Below are 20,449 nucleotides of genomic sequence, written 5' to 3' on the forward strand. Positions count from 1 at the left end.
GTAGTAAGATCCCGTTGACCCATCCGAGTGTGTTCACTAACGGCTTCAAAACCGATTCCGATGTCTTTCTAGGAACTCTAATCGAAGCGGCCAAACACGGGAGTGTGTCCCGCTTCATCGGTCGTTCCCGTTCGGAGGACTCTGTCTGTAACCATGGCCCTCGGGGTGAATCTGGGAGCCACAGTAACAGTCCTGCATCAGACGAAGCCATCACCGAGTCACCCTCGGATTCGAATCCGAGCTTAGACCGGCCGGATGTGGAGCCATCGCCTGATCCACACAAGCATCAACATCATCATCCTCATCATCACGTTCATCATCATCAGCAGCAGCAACATCATGGGGAAGACGATCGACCGAACGGTTCGGGGAAAACGAAAGACACCTCCTCACATCATTACCATTTGCACTTTGGGGCACTGGCAGCACTCAAGCGGAAGAGGAAAAAATTCTCCAACAGTCGAAACAGTAGTCCGGTGTTGGATCCGCCCAGCGAAGTGCCCATCGTGAATAGCCCTCGGGTTAACGCCAAAAGTAAGGTGAGTTAAATGATATTTCATCATTGCTTTGATAATTTTAAACATTCTGATGTTTAGATTCTTTGAAACTTGCTAGGGTCACTACGAATTTCATTTTTTGGCAGATTTTTCATAAACATTTTATTATCTTGAAACCTTTTTCAGCCATTTTCTCGATAAAGCATATATTGCACCTAAAAACGATTGATTGTTTTTTTTTTTAATAAACTTTCAATAAAGAAATGAATATATAGTACAAAAGCCTGGACCAAATTAAAAGGGAGGAATTTCCTTTGTTTTTTATCATTTAGAAACAAAACAGAATAAAACGCATTCGAACTTGATCAAGTAGCCTTGCAGCAGCGTTGCTTATTAATCGCGGTAAGCAAAGTGAGGCTACACCTCTGTTCACAAGATCGCACTTAACCGTTGTGTCCGACAGCGTACTCTTTTGCAGATTTTAATTCATAAAATTTCAGTACACTTTCCCAAACTGGAAATTGCAACTTAGTGACATCTTAGAAGAATATCAAGCATAGCTTTTGGGGGAATAAAACTAATGATACAGTGATCGGGGGCTTGAGGCAGGGTTTTGGATTTCTTTAACTAAGTAATAGGCCGGCGGGGTACACGGGTACCCCCAAAACCGAAATACTCATAGTTATGGCATTTTTAATCCAATCTGGACACATTTAGATGTTTAGAATTCCAGAACTCAACCACTTTTAGAATCTGTCAAAATGCATCTGGTTCTCGGATATTCGGATTTATGGAGGTAAGTTCCAATACTGGGATATCAAATCTATAATGATATAATTGACCCCGAACGCTCTTTTCTTTTCCGCAGGGTTCCGAGGTCAAATCGTCATATCCCGTAACGATAAGAAAAAATCCCGTAACGATAAGATCCCGTAACGATAAGAAAAAACCCTCAAAGACAATTCCAATTTTGTTGGACACACAACGGATAATCTGAGGGCTATCATACCCTGCTGTAGCGAAAAAAGAAGCCTCCTACAAGATAGGGGATTTGTGCAGGTGTAACAAGCCGTTCCGAAACACAGCTTTGCGTGCGGATCGGATCAATTAAATTATGCTACGAAAAAAAGAATGTTATTGGAAATTTGGAACTGTAAGTCACTTGGCTTCCAGGGGATCGACCGCATTCTGTACGACGAGCTGTAAACTCGCAACTTCGGGGTCGTAGCATTGCAGAAACTTTGCTGGGCAGGACAGAACGAACTGGGTTTATAGTGCTAGACAAGATTTGCCCACGCTTTATCAAGTAACAGCAAAAGAATGTGTAGTGAGAAGCAATTTCCCGTTTCTCCAACTAACGTATCATCAATATTCACTGCCCACACAAAGCGAGACCAGCGAACGACAAAGATGCATTTTAGGGGGATCTGGAGCGTTTCTATAATAGCTGCTCATGATTAGAGCTTCCATCCCGGGAATTTATTTGCCGGGAATTCCGAGATTTTTGGATTTCCCGGGATTCCCGATTCAAGGGAAATTGTGTTTTCTCATTCCCGGGAATCGGGAATCCCGGGAAAAAAGATTTTTAATTTATTCCAAAAGACTTAGGTTCTGCGAATGAAACTCTGTAGGAAATATCTTTACCGGCAAACATTTGGAGTAAGTAGTGAATGCAGATTGTGCTTTTTCAACTGATTTGCAGATCAATGGACTATATATTTTTAGGCTCACTGATATGTTTTCGTGATTTTTTTAGGTATATAGTCCAAGCCATACTCAAAACACTGCTAAAGAATGTTGATTTTTTCATTCAAAAATGGATTAATTTGCTGACCGTTGTACTGAAGCATTTCCTTACAGCAGCGTTGGTGATGTGCACGATATCTCTGCAACCAATGAGCCAATTAATCAGATTTTTCAACAGTTCTTTTTATAATTTATTTTAATAGTTAGATCCTGAATGAAAGGGCTTGCAATCTAATTAGTAATGGAAATTGCGTTACTTTTTTGAAAAATCGATGTGTGTTTGTTTCAAAACTTGGGTGGATTGTAGCAATATCATGCTTAACGCAAACGCTATTTAAAATAAAGAATGTTTCTAGAACGTCTGCAGCAATATTTGGTCGGCTCATTGAATGTATATTTCGTCTTATTTGTTATACCGTAACTGTAATATCTGTAAATTTTTGGATGTATGAAAAGAAATACATAACGTTGTATCTGTTCAATATCATGCGCGTCCAAACTCTTTGAATGTCGCTTTAAAGGATGCAGGCAGGATTTTTGAAGGGATACGATCAAGCAATCCAGATACTTGCCCGTAACAGGAAATCGTTGGTAAGCTTCATCCGTCGCTGCACAGTTCGTCCATTATCTGCTTGATTTTGATTCACAATTAATTCAAATGATCCTACTGTGACGGAAATGATTTTGATCGGAAGTAACTGCACACTACCCTGAAGCAGCTCAATCTTTTCATTCAAAATTACCAAACAAGGTGCTTTGCATTAAACTGATCACATTCCATCGTATCAGAGCAACGAAATCCAATTTTGGACAGTAACTCCAGTAGCTGCGTTTAGTATATCGTCCCAATCGTAACCGTAATTACCAAAATTTAGGTTATACATATAGCCAAGAAAAAGTTGACGTTGCGTGAACTTATTGACAAGTTATCAAATGATTGAATGATGTGTAGGCCACCAAATCGCCATCTTCTGACAACTGCTTTAGGACCGATATACATGCAATCAAACGGGTTTAAAACTTTTCAATTTATTCTTTTCTTTTCAAGAAAATCATTCACCTTTTTATTTTTCTTCTGTATTCCCGGGATCCCGGGATTTCCCAGGAAATTTATTATTTATTTCCCGAATCCCGGGAAGCTGAAAACCCTCGGGAAATGGAAGCTCTACTCATGATGGGATGTTAAGCTGATTTACGACAACATGAACACCCAGATAGGTCAGCAGGTACAAACAGGTAAACAAACCACTCCGTTACGAACGACAACGGCCAACGATGCGTGAACTTCACTGCCACAGAAATGTTAGTACCGTTAACTCTCTCTATGTCGATATTGAAGGGACCATCGACATAGGGAGAGATCGACATACACTCAAGTTTTTTTACGCGGTTTTTTTTTGCGCGGTATTTTTTACGCGGTTTTTTTTACGCGGATTTTGAAATTTACGCGGATTTTGGAATTTACGCGGTATCCATCAATGACGTTCCCTTTATCGCGGATTCTTAAATTTAAGTGGTCTTCATTTACGCGGATTTTGAAATTTACGCGGTAGTGTATAGAACACGATGATTTTCATTGACACAACTTTTCCTTCAGGACATCATAAAGTACGATTCAGACGATACATCAGCTTCCGTCAACGTCAACGGAACGTCACCGTTCCGTCAGGATAAGTTACATGCAGTTAAATGGAGGCATTCACACACAACATCAACGGCACGGAACGTTTTGACGTACGGCATGTGTGAACGGGCACAAGAGAAAAGTATTAAACTTATCCTGACGGAACGGTGACGTTCCGTTGACGTTGACGGAAGCTGATGTATCGTCTGAATCGTACTTAATGCATACCGGTAAATGAAGCTAGATGTTCGTATTGGGGGGAGTAGGGTAGCAGACGACGAGGTAAAGTGCACATGCACTGCAAAACATTAGGTTTGCTGTTTGAGAAGGAATACCTTATTTGCAGTTTATCATTCTGCCCCACATGTAGGGGAACATGGGGAGACTTGACCAGGTTTTCAGCTAAACCTGCATAAATCTCTAAAAAAAAGTTTTCAATCCTTCCAAAGTCATTGAGATATAATTTAAAAAGGTATTGTTCGTGTTCATGATTTTTTACGGAATTTTTAATTTACTTTTTCAAAAGTTTGAGATCGACCAAGGCCTGGGGAGACTTGACCAAGAGAATTTTGAAAAATCCGAACAAAAAATAATGACATAAATATAGTTATCCTTTTTTTCCATATTGTCGAGGTCATTAGGTAGCAGTAAAAAATATAAAAGGGTTGCATTTCATAAATTTCGACTGTGTTTAATGCATTTCCTTTTAAGAATAAACTGTACACTTCACGAAATCAGCCATATTATTACTAACTCTGTGTACTAGTACAAAAAGATATAGACTGATGTTTGATGTGGGATTTTTGTAACGTGATTAACACTAACAGTAGGTACGAAGCACAGTAAATATCAGAAAAAATTATCTTTCTTTATCTTTCTTTTAATCTTGGTCAAGTCTCCCCAAAATTAGTTATTGCGATCAATCTCGTGCAAATTTTAGTAATAACTATTTCAATGTTCCGATTTATGTAAAATCATTTCACTAGTTCATAAAGTATAAATAATGTATGAGTACTTTAGAAGTAATTATTAGGCGAATAGATATATACAAAGTTTGATAAAAAATTACATCATTTAACGCAAATTTATTTAACACGGAATCTTTTCTATAAGTAAATAATTTTTCATTCCAAACTTTCAAAATTACCTTAACGGACCGAAACTAGTATAAAAATATTTTTGAAAAAAATTTAAGAACCTAATAGAACACGTCATAGCCAATAATAGAATTCTGCGCTTGGTCAAGTCTCCCCATGTTCCCTTAATTGAAATTGTTTTGACCACGAAAGGATGATTTCCGTGCTACAGATGGCTGCATTTTAAATATTTTTATAGCACGTTAACGACAAAATTTTAAACCTAAAAATGTATAATTTCTAGAAAACCTCGATATATGCAGATTAAGATGAATTCGTTTTACAAAGTCTCGTAGGAAAACATATTGAATATCCGCTTTACCCTAAATCATGTCGTTACTGCCCCTACATGCAGAATATTGATATAGGACTTAGTGCCCAGATCGCCAATTTTCATTTCATTATGTATATGCTTTGCGATATCCTGAGAGAAAAAAAAACACATCGACATAGAGAGAGAATAATGCAGGCAAATATAAAGCTAGGTACATCGAGATAGAGAAAATATCGACATAGAGGAGTTTTTATACGTGCGATCTGAAGGGACCTACGAAATAATCGAGATAGAGAATATCGACATAGAGAGAGTTAACTGTATATCAAAACCTGAACCGCAAACGTAACGATCTTAGCAAACGCAAACGAAAATTGTTTTTAATAAAATCATTTATTAATAGCTTAACTATTTTTGAAAAAACTCTATAATGGCTTGAAGTTAACCCTTTCATGCCCAACTTTTTTCTAGTGCATGTAGGGTTTCAAAACTATTTTTTCTTTAAAACGGTGGGGTCAAGAAACTCCAAAAACCATTTTTCATAAAGGTAGGTACTTTCCTTGCAGTGCTAGAAGCTGCTCAATTTTTACCTTTTAATGCTCACTGCAATTCTCCTAGAATATTTACAATAGTCCAACTGCGTGGAAAACGTAGCCAAAAATAGTCCAAATTGATAAGTTTTATTAGTTTTCACTAATATTGCAACATAAAGAAGTTATATGAAAAATTCATTTTCCGTCGTCAACGTAAACGGTCCCTGGCAGCACTGCTCCATCGGAGTTCAATCAGACTAATTGCAATAACTTCATTTCTAGAGCTGATCCGTGTAACCGTTAATACTCAAATGAAAGCCAATAGTCACATTTATTAGCCTTACTTGTTTTTGTGAGCAAATCTTGCCCCAATCAAAAGTTATAGCTGTTTAAAAACGTTGTTGTCCACAAACAACATGGGCATGAATGGGTTAACAAAAGGAAGAATAAAGGTAAAAGTTCAGTTTATGTCTCACAAATAAGGAACCAGAAAAATTAGGTTCTTACTGCTGTAATTGAAGGTAAATTTAATGTTAATTTTTTCTTATGTTTATATTAACACTGTCTAATTATGGCAAATATATCCCACACGTTATGCGGCGTTTTATTTATTTTCAATAACGTTTCCAAACTTTTGCAATTACTTACAATTGTAATTAGTTTTTGACAACGTCGAAATCTTTGCACTAACCCCTTTAACTTTCTTGTTACCTACCGTACCAACCAGTCTAATGCCACTATGTCCTTTGCTGTATCAATATATCGTCTCTAGATTATTCTATTCATCGCCGTTTGTCGCCAACTTCGCAGAGCACGAGGACTCCTCAGGTTTCCTTCATCTTGGTCGACCCACCTTGCTCGTTGTGGCTACTTATGCCAGCCGGGTTAGTTCTGGGAATAATATTTAAAGGGTCTGCCACTTAACGACGTGCCCAACTCACCACAGCCTTGTATATTTTGCTGTGTGAACTAGAGGTGTGCGCCACGCCGCCGCGCCGACAGTTGCATGTAAAAATAGTAAGCACATCGGCGAAATGCCGGCGCGCCGCCGATTTTTACCTGAAATCGGCGGCGCGGCGCACTCCTCTAGTGTGAACGATGGATAGTTCTCTAAACAACTGTTGCAATTGGTGGCTCATACGCCATCTCTACATGCTGCCTTTTAACTGCATCGGACCATAGATCGTTCACAACACCTTACGTTCGAAAACACCAAGGGTATGTTACTACTTCGCCGGTATAGCCATTATGATGGAAAGCAGGACCAGGAGACATTATGATGGACTGACAGCATCTAAATGTCGGTTTACTTAGTTGAGATCGACGGTGTTGTTACCGTTTTGATTAGCTGATGCGTGGGGTGAAGTGGTTGGTTGTTTCAACGACGGCTTTCTCCAGTGAGGACGGGACAAAATTGTAAGGCCCTTCAAACTCGTATCGGGTGGCCTTTAGCAGTATTGCTGTGTCGGACTTGTTCTTCACAAGGTTCTTTACTGCGCGTCATGTTTTGCACTAAATAAAGACAAATAGGCCATTGTAGTAATACAACCGTGAATGGCAAGTGCGCAGAGAATCAAAATCCATTCAAAGCCACTGTAAGCACTTTTTACAGAAATACTAAAGAGAGCTACGTCTCACCACGACGAATCGTTATGCTCTCTTGGCTCAGGAAGAGTATGACTCTAATGAGCACCATCGTGAGACTGCTCCCAAAGACTATAGTCATACGAAATTTGTTGTAAAGGTAAAACATTTTCTCATGAACGACCGAATAGAACAGCTACAGGAAGCTCTGACACAAAGCCGAAGCAAACAGCTCATGGTCTTGGAAATTTGAGAGCTTTCAGTGTTTCAAGAAACACCAAAAAATGGGGTTATCTTCTCGCTGATAAACGATCTAACTTTCTTCATGATCTTTGCTACAATTTTGAGGAGGTGGCCTGCTTTACTGCCCATGATGAAATATTTGTCCCATTTTTGTTGCTGTGCATCTATGAAAACGAGCGTTAAGTTTGCAACAATTTTCGCTATTTTCAATTGGAAGTCATTGCGGTTCGTTATTAAATCTTTTATCAACTTTATATTTGAAATCAACACTATTTACTGTGAATGAATCTGAGTGGGACTGATAGGGCCGTAGCGTACCATTTTGTCACTTTTGGTGGAATTTCAGTTTAGTGCCCCTTTTTCAATTCGAACAATAATTTGGCTTATATAGCGCATTTATCCTACTTATTTTTACTTATTTTAATATTTCTCCTTACTTATTTTATACAGCAGATTTCAGCGTCCCTCTAAGCTTGGCGCCCTTGGCGGGGGTCAACCTGGCCAACTGCACACTACGGTTCAGCATAGCCCATTGGCCAACCAGTTCAATGAACATTTTGTAGCTGGTTTGCTTCGTACCGTATCGTACTTTTTTCGACCGAAAACCCGAGCCCAAAGTACTATGCTCACCATACAATCCTCCAGTAAAATCTCTTCCTCTTAAGTCTTCTTCACCCAGTGGAGTGCTTTACGCAATTACCTCCTTTGTCACATGTCAGTTAATCTTTATGCTATATTTTTATCAAATTTTCCTCCTTAGAGTGAAATATAGCATAATGCTTTCGCATAGGCCTGCTAAGCCAAGACAAGTTTCGGCTTCACTGTGTCTCATCGGCATAAACAGAACTTCTGCTCGAACGGGACATCACGTTTGATCAGTCGTTCGATTGAAACACATAGTGTGTTTTAGTTTTAAGGGATTTGCGTCAAGCCGACGCTAATCTATTCCGACAATAAGTTAGTGTCGGTTTCTGATGAGGCGAAGACGAAACGCAACATAGTATAAAGTTAATCTTTATTATTCTTCAACCATATGATTTCCTTCTGATCCTCAACTAGATTCTGTATTGGGAATCTGTCGTAAGCTGCGCGCGTCCACGGATTGATTAGTGCACTACTAGCATCGTCTACTGATTCGCAATGTAGATGTTTGTCATAATACTGCTTCCACCTATCGATCATTTCAAACATATGTCCCGTGACACATAGCCTTCGCGAGAACGATTCGCCATCTCGTAAAACTTCTTTGTCTTATTATCGTCGTATAGCTCCATCTCCTCGTTATCTGGATCTACCGTTTTTTTCCGTCCAAATACCGAGTTTTTTTTCTGATCCGTGCTTGCCTGTATCATTTCTCGTTCACCCTCGTGCTGCATCATTCTCGCCTCTGCCGTATTCTTCTTTTCATCTCAGTAGTGCTACCTGTAGTGCTTCATAAGTCGCTCCAGCCACCAATAGTAGTCACACCGACCTATTTTTCTGTTGGTAGTGCCGTTTCTGCACGTATTTCCGTTCCGCAGCACGATCTAGATGCTAGATGTTGAGCCTCGGCGTCCGTGCTCACGAGTGTTATACAGTTAACTCGCTCTCTATGTCGATATTCTCTATCTCGATATTTTTCTCTATCTCGATTATTTCGTAGGTCCCTTCAGATCGCACGTATAAAAACTCCTCTATGTCGATATTTTCTCTATCTCGATATCTCCCTATCTCGATGTACCTAGCTTTATATTTGCCTGCATTATTCTCTCTCTATGTCGATGTGTTTTTTTTTCTCTCAGGATTTCGCAAAGCATATACATAATGAAATGAAAATTGGCGATCTGGGCACTAAGTCCTATATCAATATTCTGCATGTAGGGGCAGTAACGACATGATTTAGGGTAAAGCGGATATTCAATATGTTTTCCTACGAGACTTTGTAAAACGAATTCATCTTAATCTGCATATATCGAGGTTTTCTAGAAATTATACATTTTTAGGTTTAAAATTTTGACGTTAACGTGCTATAAAAATATTTAAAATGGGGGTGGCGTAGCGTAGTTGGTAAATCAATTGCCTTGTACGCAGCGAACCTGGGTTTGAGTCCCAACCCCGCACATAGGGTTAGAAATTTTTCATGAGAGATTTTTCTAACCCGAAGAGGCGAATGACCTTAAGGTTAAAACCTCTATAATCGAAATAAAAAAAAAAATATTTAAAATGCAGCCATCTGTAGCACGGAAATCATACTTTCGTGGTCAAAACAATTTCAATTAGGGGAACATGGGGAGACTTGACCGAGCGCAGAATTCTATTATTGGCTATGACGTGTTCTATTAGGTTCTTAAATTTTTTTCAAAAATATTTTTATACTAGTTTCGGTCCGTTAAGGTAATTTTAAAAGCTTGGAATGAAAAATTATTTCCTTATAGAAAAGATTCCGTATTTAATAAATTTGCGTTAAATGATGTAATTTTTTATCAAACTTTGTATATATCTACTCGCCTAATAATTACTTCTAAAGTACTTAAAGATTATTTATACTTTATGAACTAGTGAAATGATTTTACATAAATCGGAACATTGAAATAGTTATTACTAAAATTTGCACGAGATTGATCGCAATAACTAATTTTGGGGAGACTTGACCAAGATTAAAAGAAAGATAAAGAAAGATAATTTTTTTCTGATATTTACTATGCTTCGTACCTACTGTTAGTGTTAATCACGTCACAAAAATCCCACATCAAACATCAGTCTATATCTTTTTGTACTAGTAAACAAAGTTAGTAGTAATAAGGCTGATTTCGTGACGTGTACAGTTTATCCTTAAAAGGAAATGCATTGAACACAGTCGAAATTTATGAACCCTTTTATATTTTTTACTGCTACCTAATGACCTCGACAATATGGAAAAAAAGGATTACAGTATTACTTATGTCATTATATTTTGTTCTGATTTTTCAAAATTCTCTTGGTCAAGTCACCCCAGGCCTTGGTCGATCTCAGACAAACTTTTATAACTTTTGAAACAGTAAATTAAAAATTCCGTAAAAAATCATGAACACGCACAATACCTTTTTACATTATATCTCAATGACTTTGGAAGGATTGAAAACTTTTTTTAGAGATTTATGCAGGTTTAGCTGAAAACCTGGTCAAGTCTCTCCATGTTCCCCTACATATGGGGCAGAATGATAAACTGCAAATAAGGGATTTCTTCTCAAACAGCAAACCTGATGTTTAGCAGTGCGTGTGCACTTTACCTCGTCGTTTGCTACCCTACTCCCCCCAATACGAGGATGGTGTTGCCACAATTAAATCTGTACCGGGAGTTGAAAAATATTTTCTATCTGTACTCTTCTATAGAAAAATCTGTACCGGATTCTGTACCCAAATAATTACAAGGTCGCTTAAATTTTTTTGACATTAAAAATGTCTTACTCCACTATCTGGGGCTAGGTGTCATTCTAAAATCTAAACTATCTCCCATGTAACGAAACTGTGTAAGGTTTGCACGCTTATAACTCCGATATTACTGGATGGATTTTAATTATTCATACACCAACCGATTCAGGAACACCTAACTTAAATATTGGTAATAATTTAATATCTCCCCAATAAAAGTAGACTTTTGGAAATTGGTAAAATTAAAAAGTTCACGAAAAACGGGAAAATTACCATTCGTGAGGCAGATTTCTCAGACACAGCCGTCAAGAGAGGGCAGCTTAGTTGCTCAATGAAACACGAAAAGTCATAAATAGAAGCAACGCATGTCCGTTTAAATCAGTTGTTGCTCTTATCCCATACGAGCAACATCGTCTCCGGGCGATGCAATAAGCGCTATCGATTTTCGGTAACGTTGGCATTTGCACACACTCGCATCTAAGTGACTAAACCATATACGGTTAGTTTATAAATAGAGGTGACGCGTACCCGTTTGAATCAGTTTTTGTTCTTATGTCGAACGGGTAAGATCATGGCTGCAGCGTCTGGGCACTACAATAAGCGGTAGACGCTATGCATTTTCGGCAGCGGTGGCCGTGTGCGGATTTTTCGGGTTCCAGCACGGTGTCACAGAATGATTTGCAAAGTGGGTGGGTGGGTGGTGTGGTTTGGATTTAATTCAATACGGTGTGTGCTGCTTAAGAGTGCTGCGTTTGAAAAAAATATATTTATTTTTATGCATGCGTGTGCGTTGTAACTTGTTAATCCATGTTTACGGCGCTTTGTAGCTGCGTAGGGTAAAGAGCCAATTGGTTTTCATGTTTCATATTTCGGTTATATGTTTTTTATGAGTAAGGCATCTGACAACGTGCTTCTGTAGTTATTGCACTGTTCAGCAGCGTAGTATTTTATATAGGAGAGTACACTCAGGTTTTTTTACGCGGATTTTGAAATTTACGCGGTTTTCATTAACGCGTTTTTTTTAATTTACGCGGTTTTCATTTACACGGCCTGTATCCCCTGCGTGAAAAATCTGAGTGTAATTACATTGGAAACAATCACATTCCCAGCAGAACTTTTTGTTTTCTAATTTCAAACACTTTTGTTTCGTACTGCACACAACGGAAAAAAAAACTTACCGTCCCAGCAGCATTTGCAGCGGGTGTTCTTTTTCGATTCAAATTCAAGCCATGTCTTAAGCGTTACTGGACTTAAAATTGTATTCCCAGTTTAACCAGTCAGAATATCTGTCCTACCCTATGTATTTAAAAAACTGTTCTAATTGCGTTTTAAGGTATACAACAAATGCGGTTGGGTATACTAATTTAAATTTTAAAATAAATCTGTTTTAAATTATGAAACAAACCGCTGTACTGAAGATATAATTATGTCAGTCCTATTACCACATAAAACACCTATATAACATAAAACGCTGCAGAATTGGTTTAATAATACAATGTTTACACTACAGAGTTATAACACGTTTTAATAATTAGCAACAAGAAAAATGTCACCAAGATAGCATAAAAACCCGTTTTGACTGGTAGTGCGAACGTTGCATAACAATGTAATTTATCAAATAATTTCATTTTTTCCACCACTAATCGATCAAGAAATACTTAAACTTAAGATTGTTTACTTAAGTTCATTAGTACATTATTGAAAATTTAAATGGAAAATGAAATTTCATATTTCATGGAGAATCTGTATATTTCCGTTGGCGGGCGTGGGCTTCCTCATCACAGCTCTCAATATGGAACTTTTCTTTTGAATATATTTTCTGGACAGACCAGCCTATTTTTACTAGATGGGTCAGCCAAATAATGCCAATCACCTAGTGAGATTAAAAGTGAATTAAGACCTTCAATAAATTATGTTTTGATGGGGAGGGTATATAGCAAATTGTAACATATGAAAACCGGCGAGTGAACAAGAACGTGAGTCGATATGTGTGATAAATAAAATTCATTTGCATGCTCTTGAAAAAAGCTATATTTTTAATGTCACCGTGGTCGTGTCCTGTACACAACCCTTTAATTTTTTTCTTAAAGATATTTTTCATTTGGGGAAATCAGTGGCAGCGAGAAGTTGAGATGAAGCTGGTAATATCAATAGAATGCGAGAAACCTGCTTGCAGGAATTCAATTGGAGCATCTCAGAGTAAATGTATGCACTCCAAGAAGATTCGCTCGGCTTTCAGGGACCATCCATAAATGACGTAGCATTATATGGGGGAGGGGGGAGTTTTGTATTTTATGATGATGTGTGACGACAGGGGGGTAGGGGGTCATGTCATGCTACGTAGCTTTTTTAAAGGGGAATAGGGGTTGACCTGATGTCACGACAATCTTACCCGTTTCATCTAACTAACATCGTTTTTGATTTTTTTTAGATCTTTACGGGGACAACGAGGGGGGTGAGGGTTACCGTCAAGCTACGTAATTATCAGGGGGGGGTATATAGAATTTTGTGACGAAATGCTACGATGGGGGAGGGGGGTGTTAAAAATCACTCAAAAAATGCTACGTCATTTATGGATCATCCCTCACTTAGACATCATCCCTTTGATTTGCTGGAACCAGGTTTATCGCCTCTCGCATTCTAATGTCATGTAAAAAAATCTGTACCATTCTGTACTTTTTTACAAAAATCTGTAATCTGTACCGTGTAGAATCTGTACCAAAAATGCTTCAAAAATCTGTACCTTTCTAAATAAATCTGTACTTGTGGCATCACTGCGAGCATCTAACCTCATTTACCGGTATGCATTATGATGTCCTGAAAGAAAAGATGTCTCAAAATGTTCTATATGTCGATCTCTCCCTATGTTGATGGTCCCTTCAATATCGGCATAGAGAGTTAACTGTAGGGGAATTGTGGGAAAAACCGACACCCCACAACTTTTCCTAGAAATCAAATTTTTATTCATTTCATAATGATACATTATTATTAGTACGTTTATGAAGAGCATTTGAAGAAAAATCGGATTTACGTTAGTGCGCCGAATGTCATAAAAATAAACAAAACATACGACAGCAGCGTTCATACTCGTCTGGATGTGAAATTTCGTTGGTAGATTTTAAGGTTTTAACCGAACAAAAGCCCCATTTTTCAGTACCTATTATTATCGGCCTTTCCTATGATCAACTAGGTGCATTGAAGACGAGTTTGAGAAGTTCAATATTTTTAATCGATTTTATAAAAAAAATGTGCGCTGTTGGGGTAAAACCGACACCCTATGGTTAGGGTAAAACCGACACGCTGTTAAGATGGCTGTGTATACTTGTGATTCATTTCAAAATACAGGGGATTTTTGGGATTCTTCAATTAGCCTATTAGAACACTATAGTATTAACAGAAGTACACAGAAATACTTTTATTGTGTTTATTTCTTGTAAGTCTCTTTAAAAATCAAAAATTGGAATTTTTGCTTATCTGATTCTATCGAAGCTCTTGCTATTTCTGCAAAAAGTTCATCAAACCGAATTTCTAGTGTTCTCTTGGTTTGTCATAGACGAACTTTATCACAATGAGACAATGATATTGTGTATACCCTAATAGATCGTTGATGATCAGAGTCCGAAAAATCAAATCAGAAAAAGATAGTTTTACTAAGAAGTGTGTGTGTGTCACTTATAAGTGAATGAATCCAATTAGCAGAATGTATAACGCTTGCAAATCTTCTCTTACGAAATAAAGTGACACTGGAGGTTGCAATGATGTGCGCAACGATTATTTGGAAATACTCATATCAATAAATAATCCTATAGCATAAAATACTCTTATACGTATACTTTTCGAACTTTCTTCCCCTCACTACATGATGAAGCAATAAAAAGCACATATTTGCATCATACATACTCACACTTTATTAATCACGCATACATCTCATTTTTAATAAAGATAAAGATTTTTATAAAGTGGAGAGAAAATAACTTAAAGGGGGTGTCGATCTTACCCCTATAGGGTGTCGGTTTTACCCGCAGTGCCACTTTGTTTTCCAAGTTTTACAACCAATAAGTTTAAATGAAATTAATTTTTTGAAGCGCTGAAAAAATTAAATCTTGTTAAGAATTTTCTGAATAAGAGTTCTGGATAAAAATTATAATTTTATTGGTTTTGTGGCAACTCAGAAAAAATGTTAAGCTTAAGGTGTCGGTTTTAACCATAATTCCCCTATATTGTTTTGTTCCGTCAGATCCGCCGTACTTGTGATCATTAACCAGGCCCGTGCGCACGGGGGGGGGGGCGGATTGGGGGTTCAAACCCCCCCCCCCCCATGAGCGTTTTGAATTACTTTTAAAAATTTATTATTTTCCTGTCCACGAAAAAAAATATACAGCAAACCGTTTGGACACACAAAATGTCATTTGAGTTCGGTCGCTCTAGAAACAAGTCAATGAAGAAACCAAGGACGAAACTTTGCGAGGGTGGCTGGAAAGGGATGTATGTCAAGTTGGACGGCTTCTCTGAAGGATCGGTTAACGTTTCGATAAGCTTCTATATAAGCAAAAATAGTGAGTATACAGTAGATGTCGGTCAGTGGACTAGCAACGGCAGTTAAGGAGGAAAAACACGAAATTGGAGAAAATCGGGATATCGTTGTCTAGAGAAATTTTACCGCCGATGATTAATCCGTTAGAATGGCATCGAAATGGATCGCGAAAATGGACATCGGTATAAGGTGAAATACTGCCGCCAAGAAGTTCTCAGCACCAGCTAGCAGATAAATAGGAACGACTAGCACCAAGAAGGACAAGAAACCCGGCGAAGGTGGTTGTAAACAGATGTAAATCCTTATGGTCGACACCCCCGGATCGGTTCATGTCCAACAGGGTACGATATTTGCAGCAGACCTGAGCAGGTGAGATATATCACGAAGGTTTGACAGCAAGTAAGGAAAAATTTGACAGCAAGTAAGGAAAAGTAGCTATGGATAAAAACATGACGATTAACACAAAACAAAATAAGCAAGAACACAATCCTTACTAAAGCAGTACTTAACGGTTGCCCCGGATGGATGAGGATTACGAGATACAAGAGGTTTAAGTTTAGTCGGTTGGCTTAACAACTACTACAAAACAATCCGAATCCACCACGAGCTAGCAGGCAACGCACAGTGGTCGAAAATGCCAAAAACGTCACTAGAGGCCAAACCATTGAATTTATTCATAGTGTATCGATTGTTCGTAAGATTTTTCCCCACAATCTGATAAAAATTAAATTGAGGCATGGCTTACTATGATTGAACTAGAAAAATTAACTTTTTATAATGACAAGGTAGAAAGTTGGTGTCTTCGACAAAGTTTTAGGAATGCTCATAATGAAGAATTCTGTTTAACAAATTGAGCTTGTAGAACTTAATGTTATCGATTTATAAAGCGTTTTCTAAGGCAAACCCCTTAAATTTTGCCTGAGATAACATGTGAATATATTCGATGGTTTGGCCTCTAGTGAATTAAGTTCATGTTTTTGGGGTTTCCGACCACTATGCAGCGGTGTCTTTTGATGACTCCTTCTCGATAACAAACATTTACCCAATTTGTTGAGCAGAGTCGTTTGGTTCACAAGCCTAAGTTCAGGCCTCTGAAAAAATCTTCAAAGTTTGAGGGTTTCTGTACGTTTCTTTTAAAATAAACGTTAAAAAATCAATTTTACATTTAGATGAAACAAAGGCAGCAAAAGTTATAATATGACGGTAGGCTTCGCGAAGCTAGAAAATATGTACATAGTTGACGAAATGGTGCTTGTGGAGAAGGAAAAACTAGCGATTGGAGACAGTCGGAAACTCGAACCGAGATTTAAAGGTCCATATCGGATTGCTTAAGTACTCAGTAACGATCGCTACCGCATTCAAGGCATCCCTGGAACTCCGCGGGAAACGACGTTGTTGGATACTGTGTATGCTGCTGCTCGTCTGAAACCATGTTGCGCAATCGGAATACTAGACGTAAGCGACGAAGAAGGATCCAATGATGACACGGAATAAATGAACGCGGTGACTGATGAAATTATGTTAGTTTATTAAATGATGAGGGCATCATGAACCCCGTGGTGTCAGTTTGTATACTTGAGACAGAATAAAGAAGACATGAATTGAACGGGGCATTGAATTCAACCCTGAAACTTAATGAAGAGAGTGAAGATAGCTTGGATTTTGGAGGAAGCGGGTAGTCGCGTCTAAGTCGTTGAAGAATAAAGTGTATAAATTAAATGATTTTATCCCTACGGTCAAATAAATCACTATCTTTGAGGTCGATAGTCGCGATAAGAGAAGTTTAGAACACGGGCTTCGGTTGAAAATAGCTCTTTTCCAAGGTAAAACTTGTTTCAATCCACCTAGCGGTGTAATTGTGCCTTTCTCGATCATGAGCACTAGGATTTTATCTTTGCTTATATTACTTATGCTTTCAGATGTATATATTACATTTTAATATACATGACAAGATAACTATATACAAGCAAAGAAATCAATATTCGAGTTATAAAGCTTTGTAAAAGATAAAGGGCAAAATTAAAAACTTGAACCATCAGAACCAGTAATCGGCGGTTTTAGACTTAGTTTGGTAGTCTTGATCAGCTGCTGGGAGAGGAAGGGTAATGTTCGTACCATGTGTAGAAAGGATACTTGTTTTTAATCCACCTAGTGGTGCGATTTTATTTTTCTCATTATCCAAACTATGATTCTTTAGCTGGTTATATTCAATATAATTGTGCTAATACATTTAAAGTGGGTCAGCGTTAACTTTCGTGGTAGTCAACGGTGACACACTTTAAACAATAAAAATATAATTTTTAATCAACTTAATCAGCATGAGTTCAATGTTATTTTTATGCGATCTTATTTTGAAATGGTGTGGGAATGGATTGAGATAGAGAGGGGGCGGAGTTGTCGCACTCTTCAACCCGTATCTCCGGAACCGGCAGTCCGATCGACAAAAAATCAATAGCAGCTTATAGGAGCATTATACCTTTCCGATTAAACTAAGTTTGTGTAAATCGGTTCAGCCATCTCTGAGAAAATTGTGTGAGTTTAAATGACACACACACATACACACACACACACATACACACACACATACATACACACAGACATTTTCCGATCTCGACGAACTGAATCGAATGGTACATGACACTCGGCACTCCGGTCCTCGGTTAAGAAGTCGATTTTTACAGTGATTGCATAGCCTTTCTTTATGAGAAAGGCAAAAAAGCTTAACTAGTTTACCCCCAAATTTGTAAACTTGTGTTATCTGCGCTATGTCCTCACGGATCACGAGTCGCTGTAAGATGATCCAACCAAAGCCGTTTAAATTGCTGCACTGTATTCATCGCAAATTTGACCGTATCTCTTTCTCCCCCTAACAGGTGCTACAGCGTGCTTCCAGCGTACCCACGCGTACTCCCGGTGACGATCCGGAAGGTGACGGTAGCTCCGAGGGAACCATCGCCGAAGGGTCCGCGGTCGATAACGGTATCCCAGTGAAAGCTCTCCGTCACGAGCAGACCCAGAGCCAGCAGAACTCAATCGAAAATCAGCTGGATCCACCGCTAACCCCGTCGACGACCGAGGAAAGTGTGGACAATCCGGCACACAAGAGGATCAGCTACACGGAGCCACTGCTGCGGATACAGGGTAGAGAGGTCGACATAGATTCGGTTACAGAACCGCAGCAATCCTCGTATATGATCCCTGGCGTTACACCGGTTCGGGGGCACTTCCAGTCCCAGGGGTGGTTATAGGGACCGTTTGGCAGGACGGGATTTTGTACATATTGGCTGCTTCGAGCAGGAACTATCTAGTCGTTTTGTAAGGGTAGGGTAAAGGGAGGTAAACAAGCTAACTGCCATCTTCAAAACAGGACATTCTCCGCAGTAACCAAAAAAAATGGTTGAAGGAGAGCATAATCGGATGTAAACTTATTGAAAGCAAAATTCTAAACCAATTGGAAGGGTTACGTTTCGGTGGTCAAACAATAGAAGCTATGTTTTTTGGTTATGTAGTTTTGTTCGTTATGGAGGCCTGAAAACGGTATGTTGTTAAACGACTATTTGAATGTGATTATTAGTTTAGATGTTATACAAGAAAAGAGTACTCCTGGAATACTTAAACAAAATGGGAATTGTGCGCAACACACTTAATTGAACGAGTGAAGCCCGTTCGGTGTAGATAATAAGAGCGGACTAAAGCTACACTTCATTCACCAAACTCTATGTAGAAAGCCTATCCAAAAAAACTATGGATTTTAGTCAAACTTAGATATTTCAATTACACTAGCAAGATGAGATTACTATTTTAAGTAACAAACCACTAAGGGACCACGTCTCTTAGAACCACTAGATAAAATTGAGAAAGAGAAAACAATATCAAGTTACATCAACCAAAGATATGATGTTAAATTTTATTAACCACAAGCTGTTTCGTACTACAACCTGCACTGCGAGTATTTACCAATGAATGCTTGAAAATGTGACGAAACCAACCCATTTTTCTATAATATATGTAATTAAGCATATATCACAAAACAACACACATAATAAAAGTATACCAACATTTCAGAGCAGAGTTAACTCATACACACCAAAGCTATTGTAGAGCTCCCCCCTGTTGAATAACACATAACATTGAAAGCATTAACAGATATTTAATAGAAAGAAATAGCACAAATCACCGGTAAACACACACACACACACACACAAAATACTGAGGAACAATCCCCAGCTAACGATGCGAAGAAAACAAAGGAGGCCTTATTATTGATGAAGACAGTTAATAAATGTTAGCAAAGAATTACTATATCTCGTTCGCGGCAAGGTAGGCTGTGCATTTAGAGCAGTCAGTTGGATACTTAATAGAAGGGGTCGATTTGATAATGACAACATTAGTGGGATAGTTTTGGAAGGTAGAACACGACGAAAACGAAATCGATCGAACTAGTCGATGTCTACGTCTAGTCAGATGAAGCGGAAGTATTTAACCATTTTGAAACAAAACATGTCGTACCGTTCGCAACGGTACGTCAACACGGGTTGAGGAGGCTAAACGTCTCAAACTAGAAGCAACAAGAATTTACCTAAAAAAAAAGATGAAAACAACTATGTGAACATTACTACTAGCAGAGATTTCCAGTAGACAATTTGTTAGAGCTAATGGATATAAAGTAAATCCTAACATAAGCACACTAAATTTAGAATCTGTCACCGTAAATTCCAGTCATTAGTTACGAAGATTATATGAAATATGAAAAAAACAGTATGGAATTAAATGGAGGATGTTTTTGAGAAATGGAACTAAAAGGAATAAAAATAGACGAAAACGGTGTTGGTTTAAATAAACTATTCTTATAGAGAAATACTTGTGTGGAGCTCACCTGTCAATTCCT

General features: G+C 38.3%; 1 protein-coding gene across 3 annotated transcripts in view; it reads left to right on the plus strand.

Moving 5' to 3' along the window:
- The window catches only part of LOC131682539 (transient receptor potential-gamma protein), a 526,333-nt gene extending 505,951 nt beyond the window's left edge, over positions 1-20,382 (plus strand). For all 3 annotated transcript variants that reach the window (XM_058964097.1, XM_058964098.1, XM_058964099.1), the window contains exons 21-22: positions 73-539; positions 18,435-20,382. In XM_058964097.1, the coding sequence (XP_058820080.1) occupies positions 73-539; positions 18,435-18,809 (842 nt within the window). In that variant the 3' untranslated portion in view covers positions 18,810-20,382. The remainder of the gene's footprint in view (positions 1-72; positions 540-18,434) is intronic.
- Positions 20,383-20,449: the final 67 nt, after the last annotated feature.

Source organism: Topomyia yanbarensis, chromosome 2 (assembly GCF_030247195.1).
Source record: "Topomyia yanbarensis strain Yona2022 chromosome 2, ASM3024719v1, whole genome shotgun sequence".
Lineage (NCBI taxonomy): Eukaryota > Metazoa > Arthropoda > Insecta > Diptera > Culicidae > Topomyia > Topomyia yanbarensis.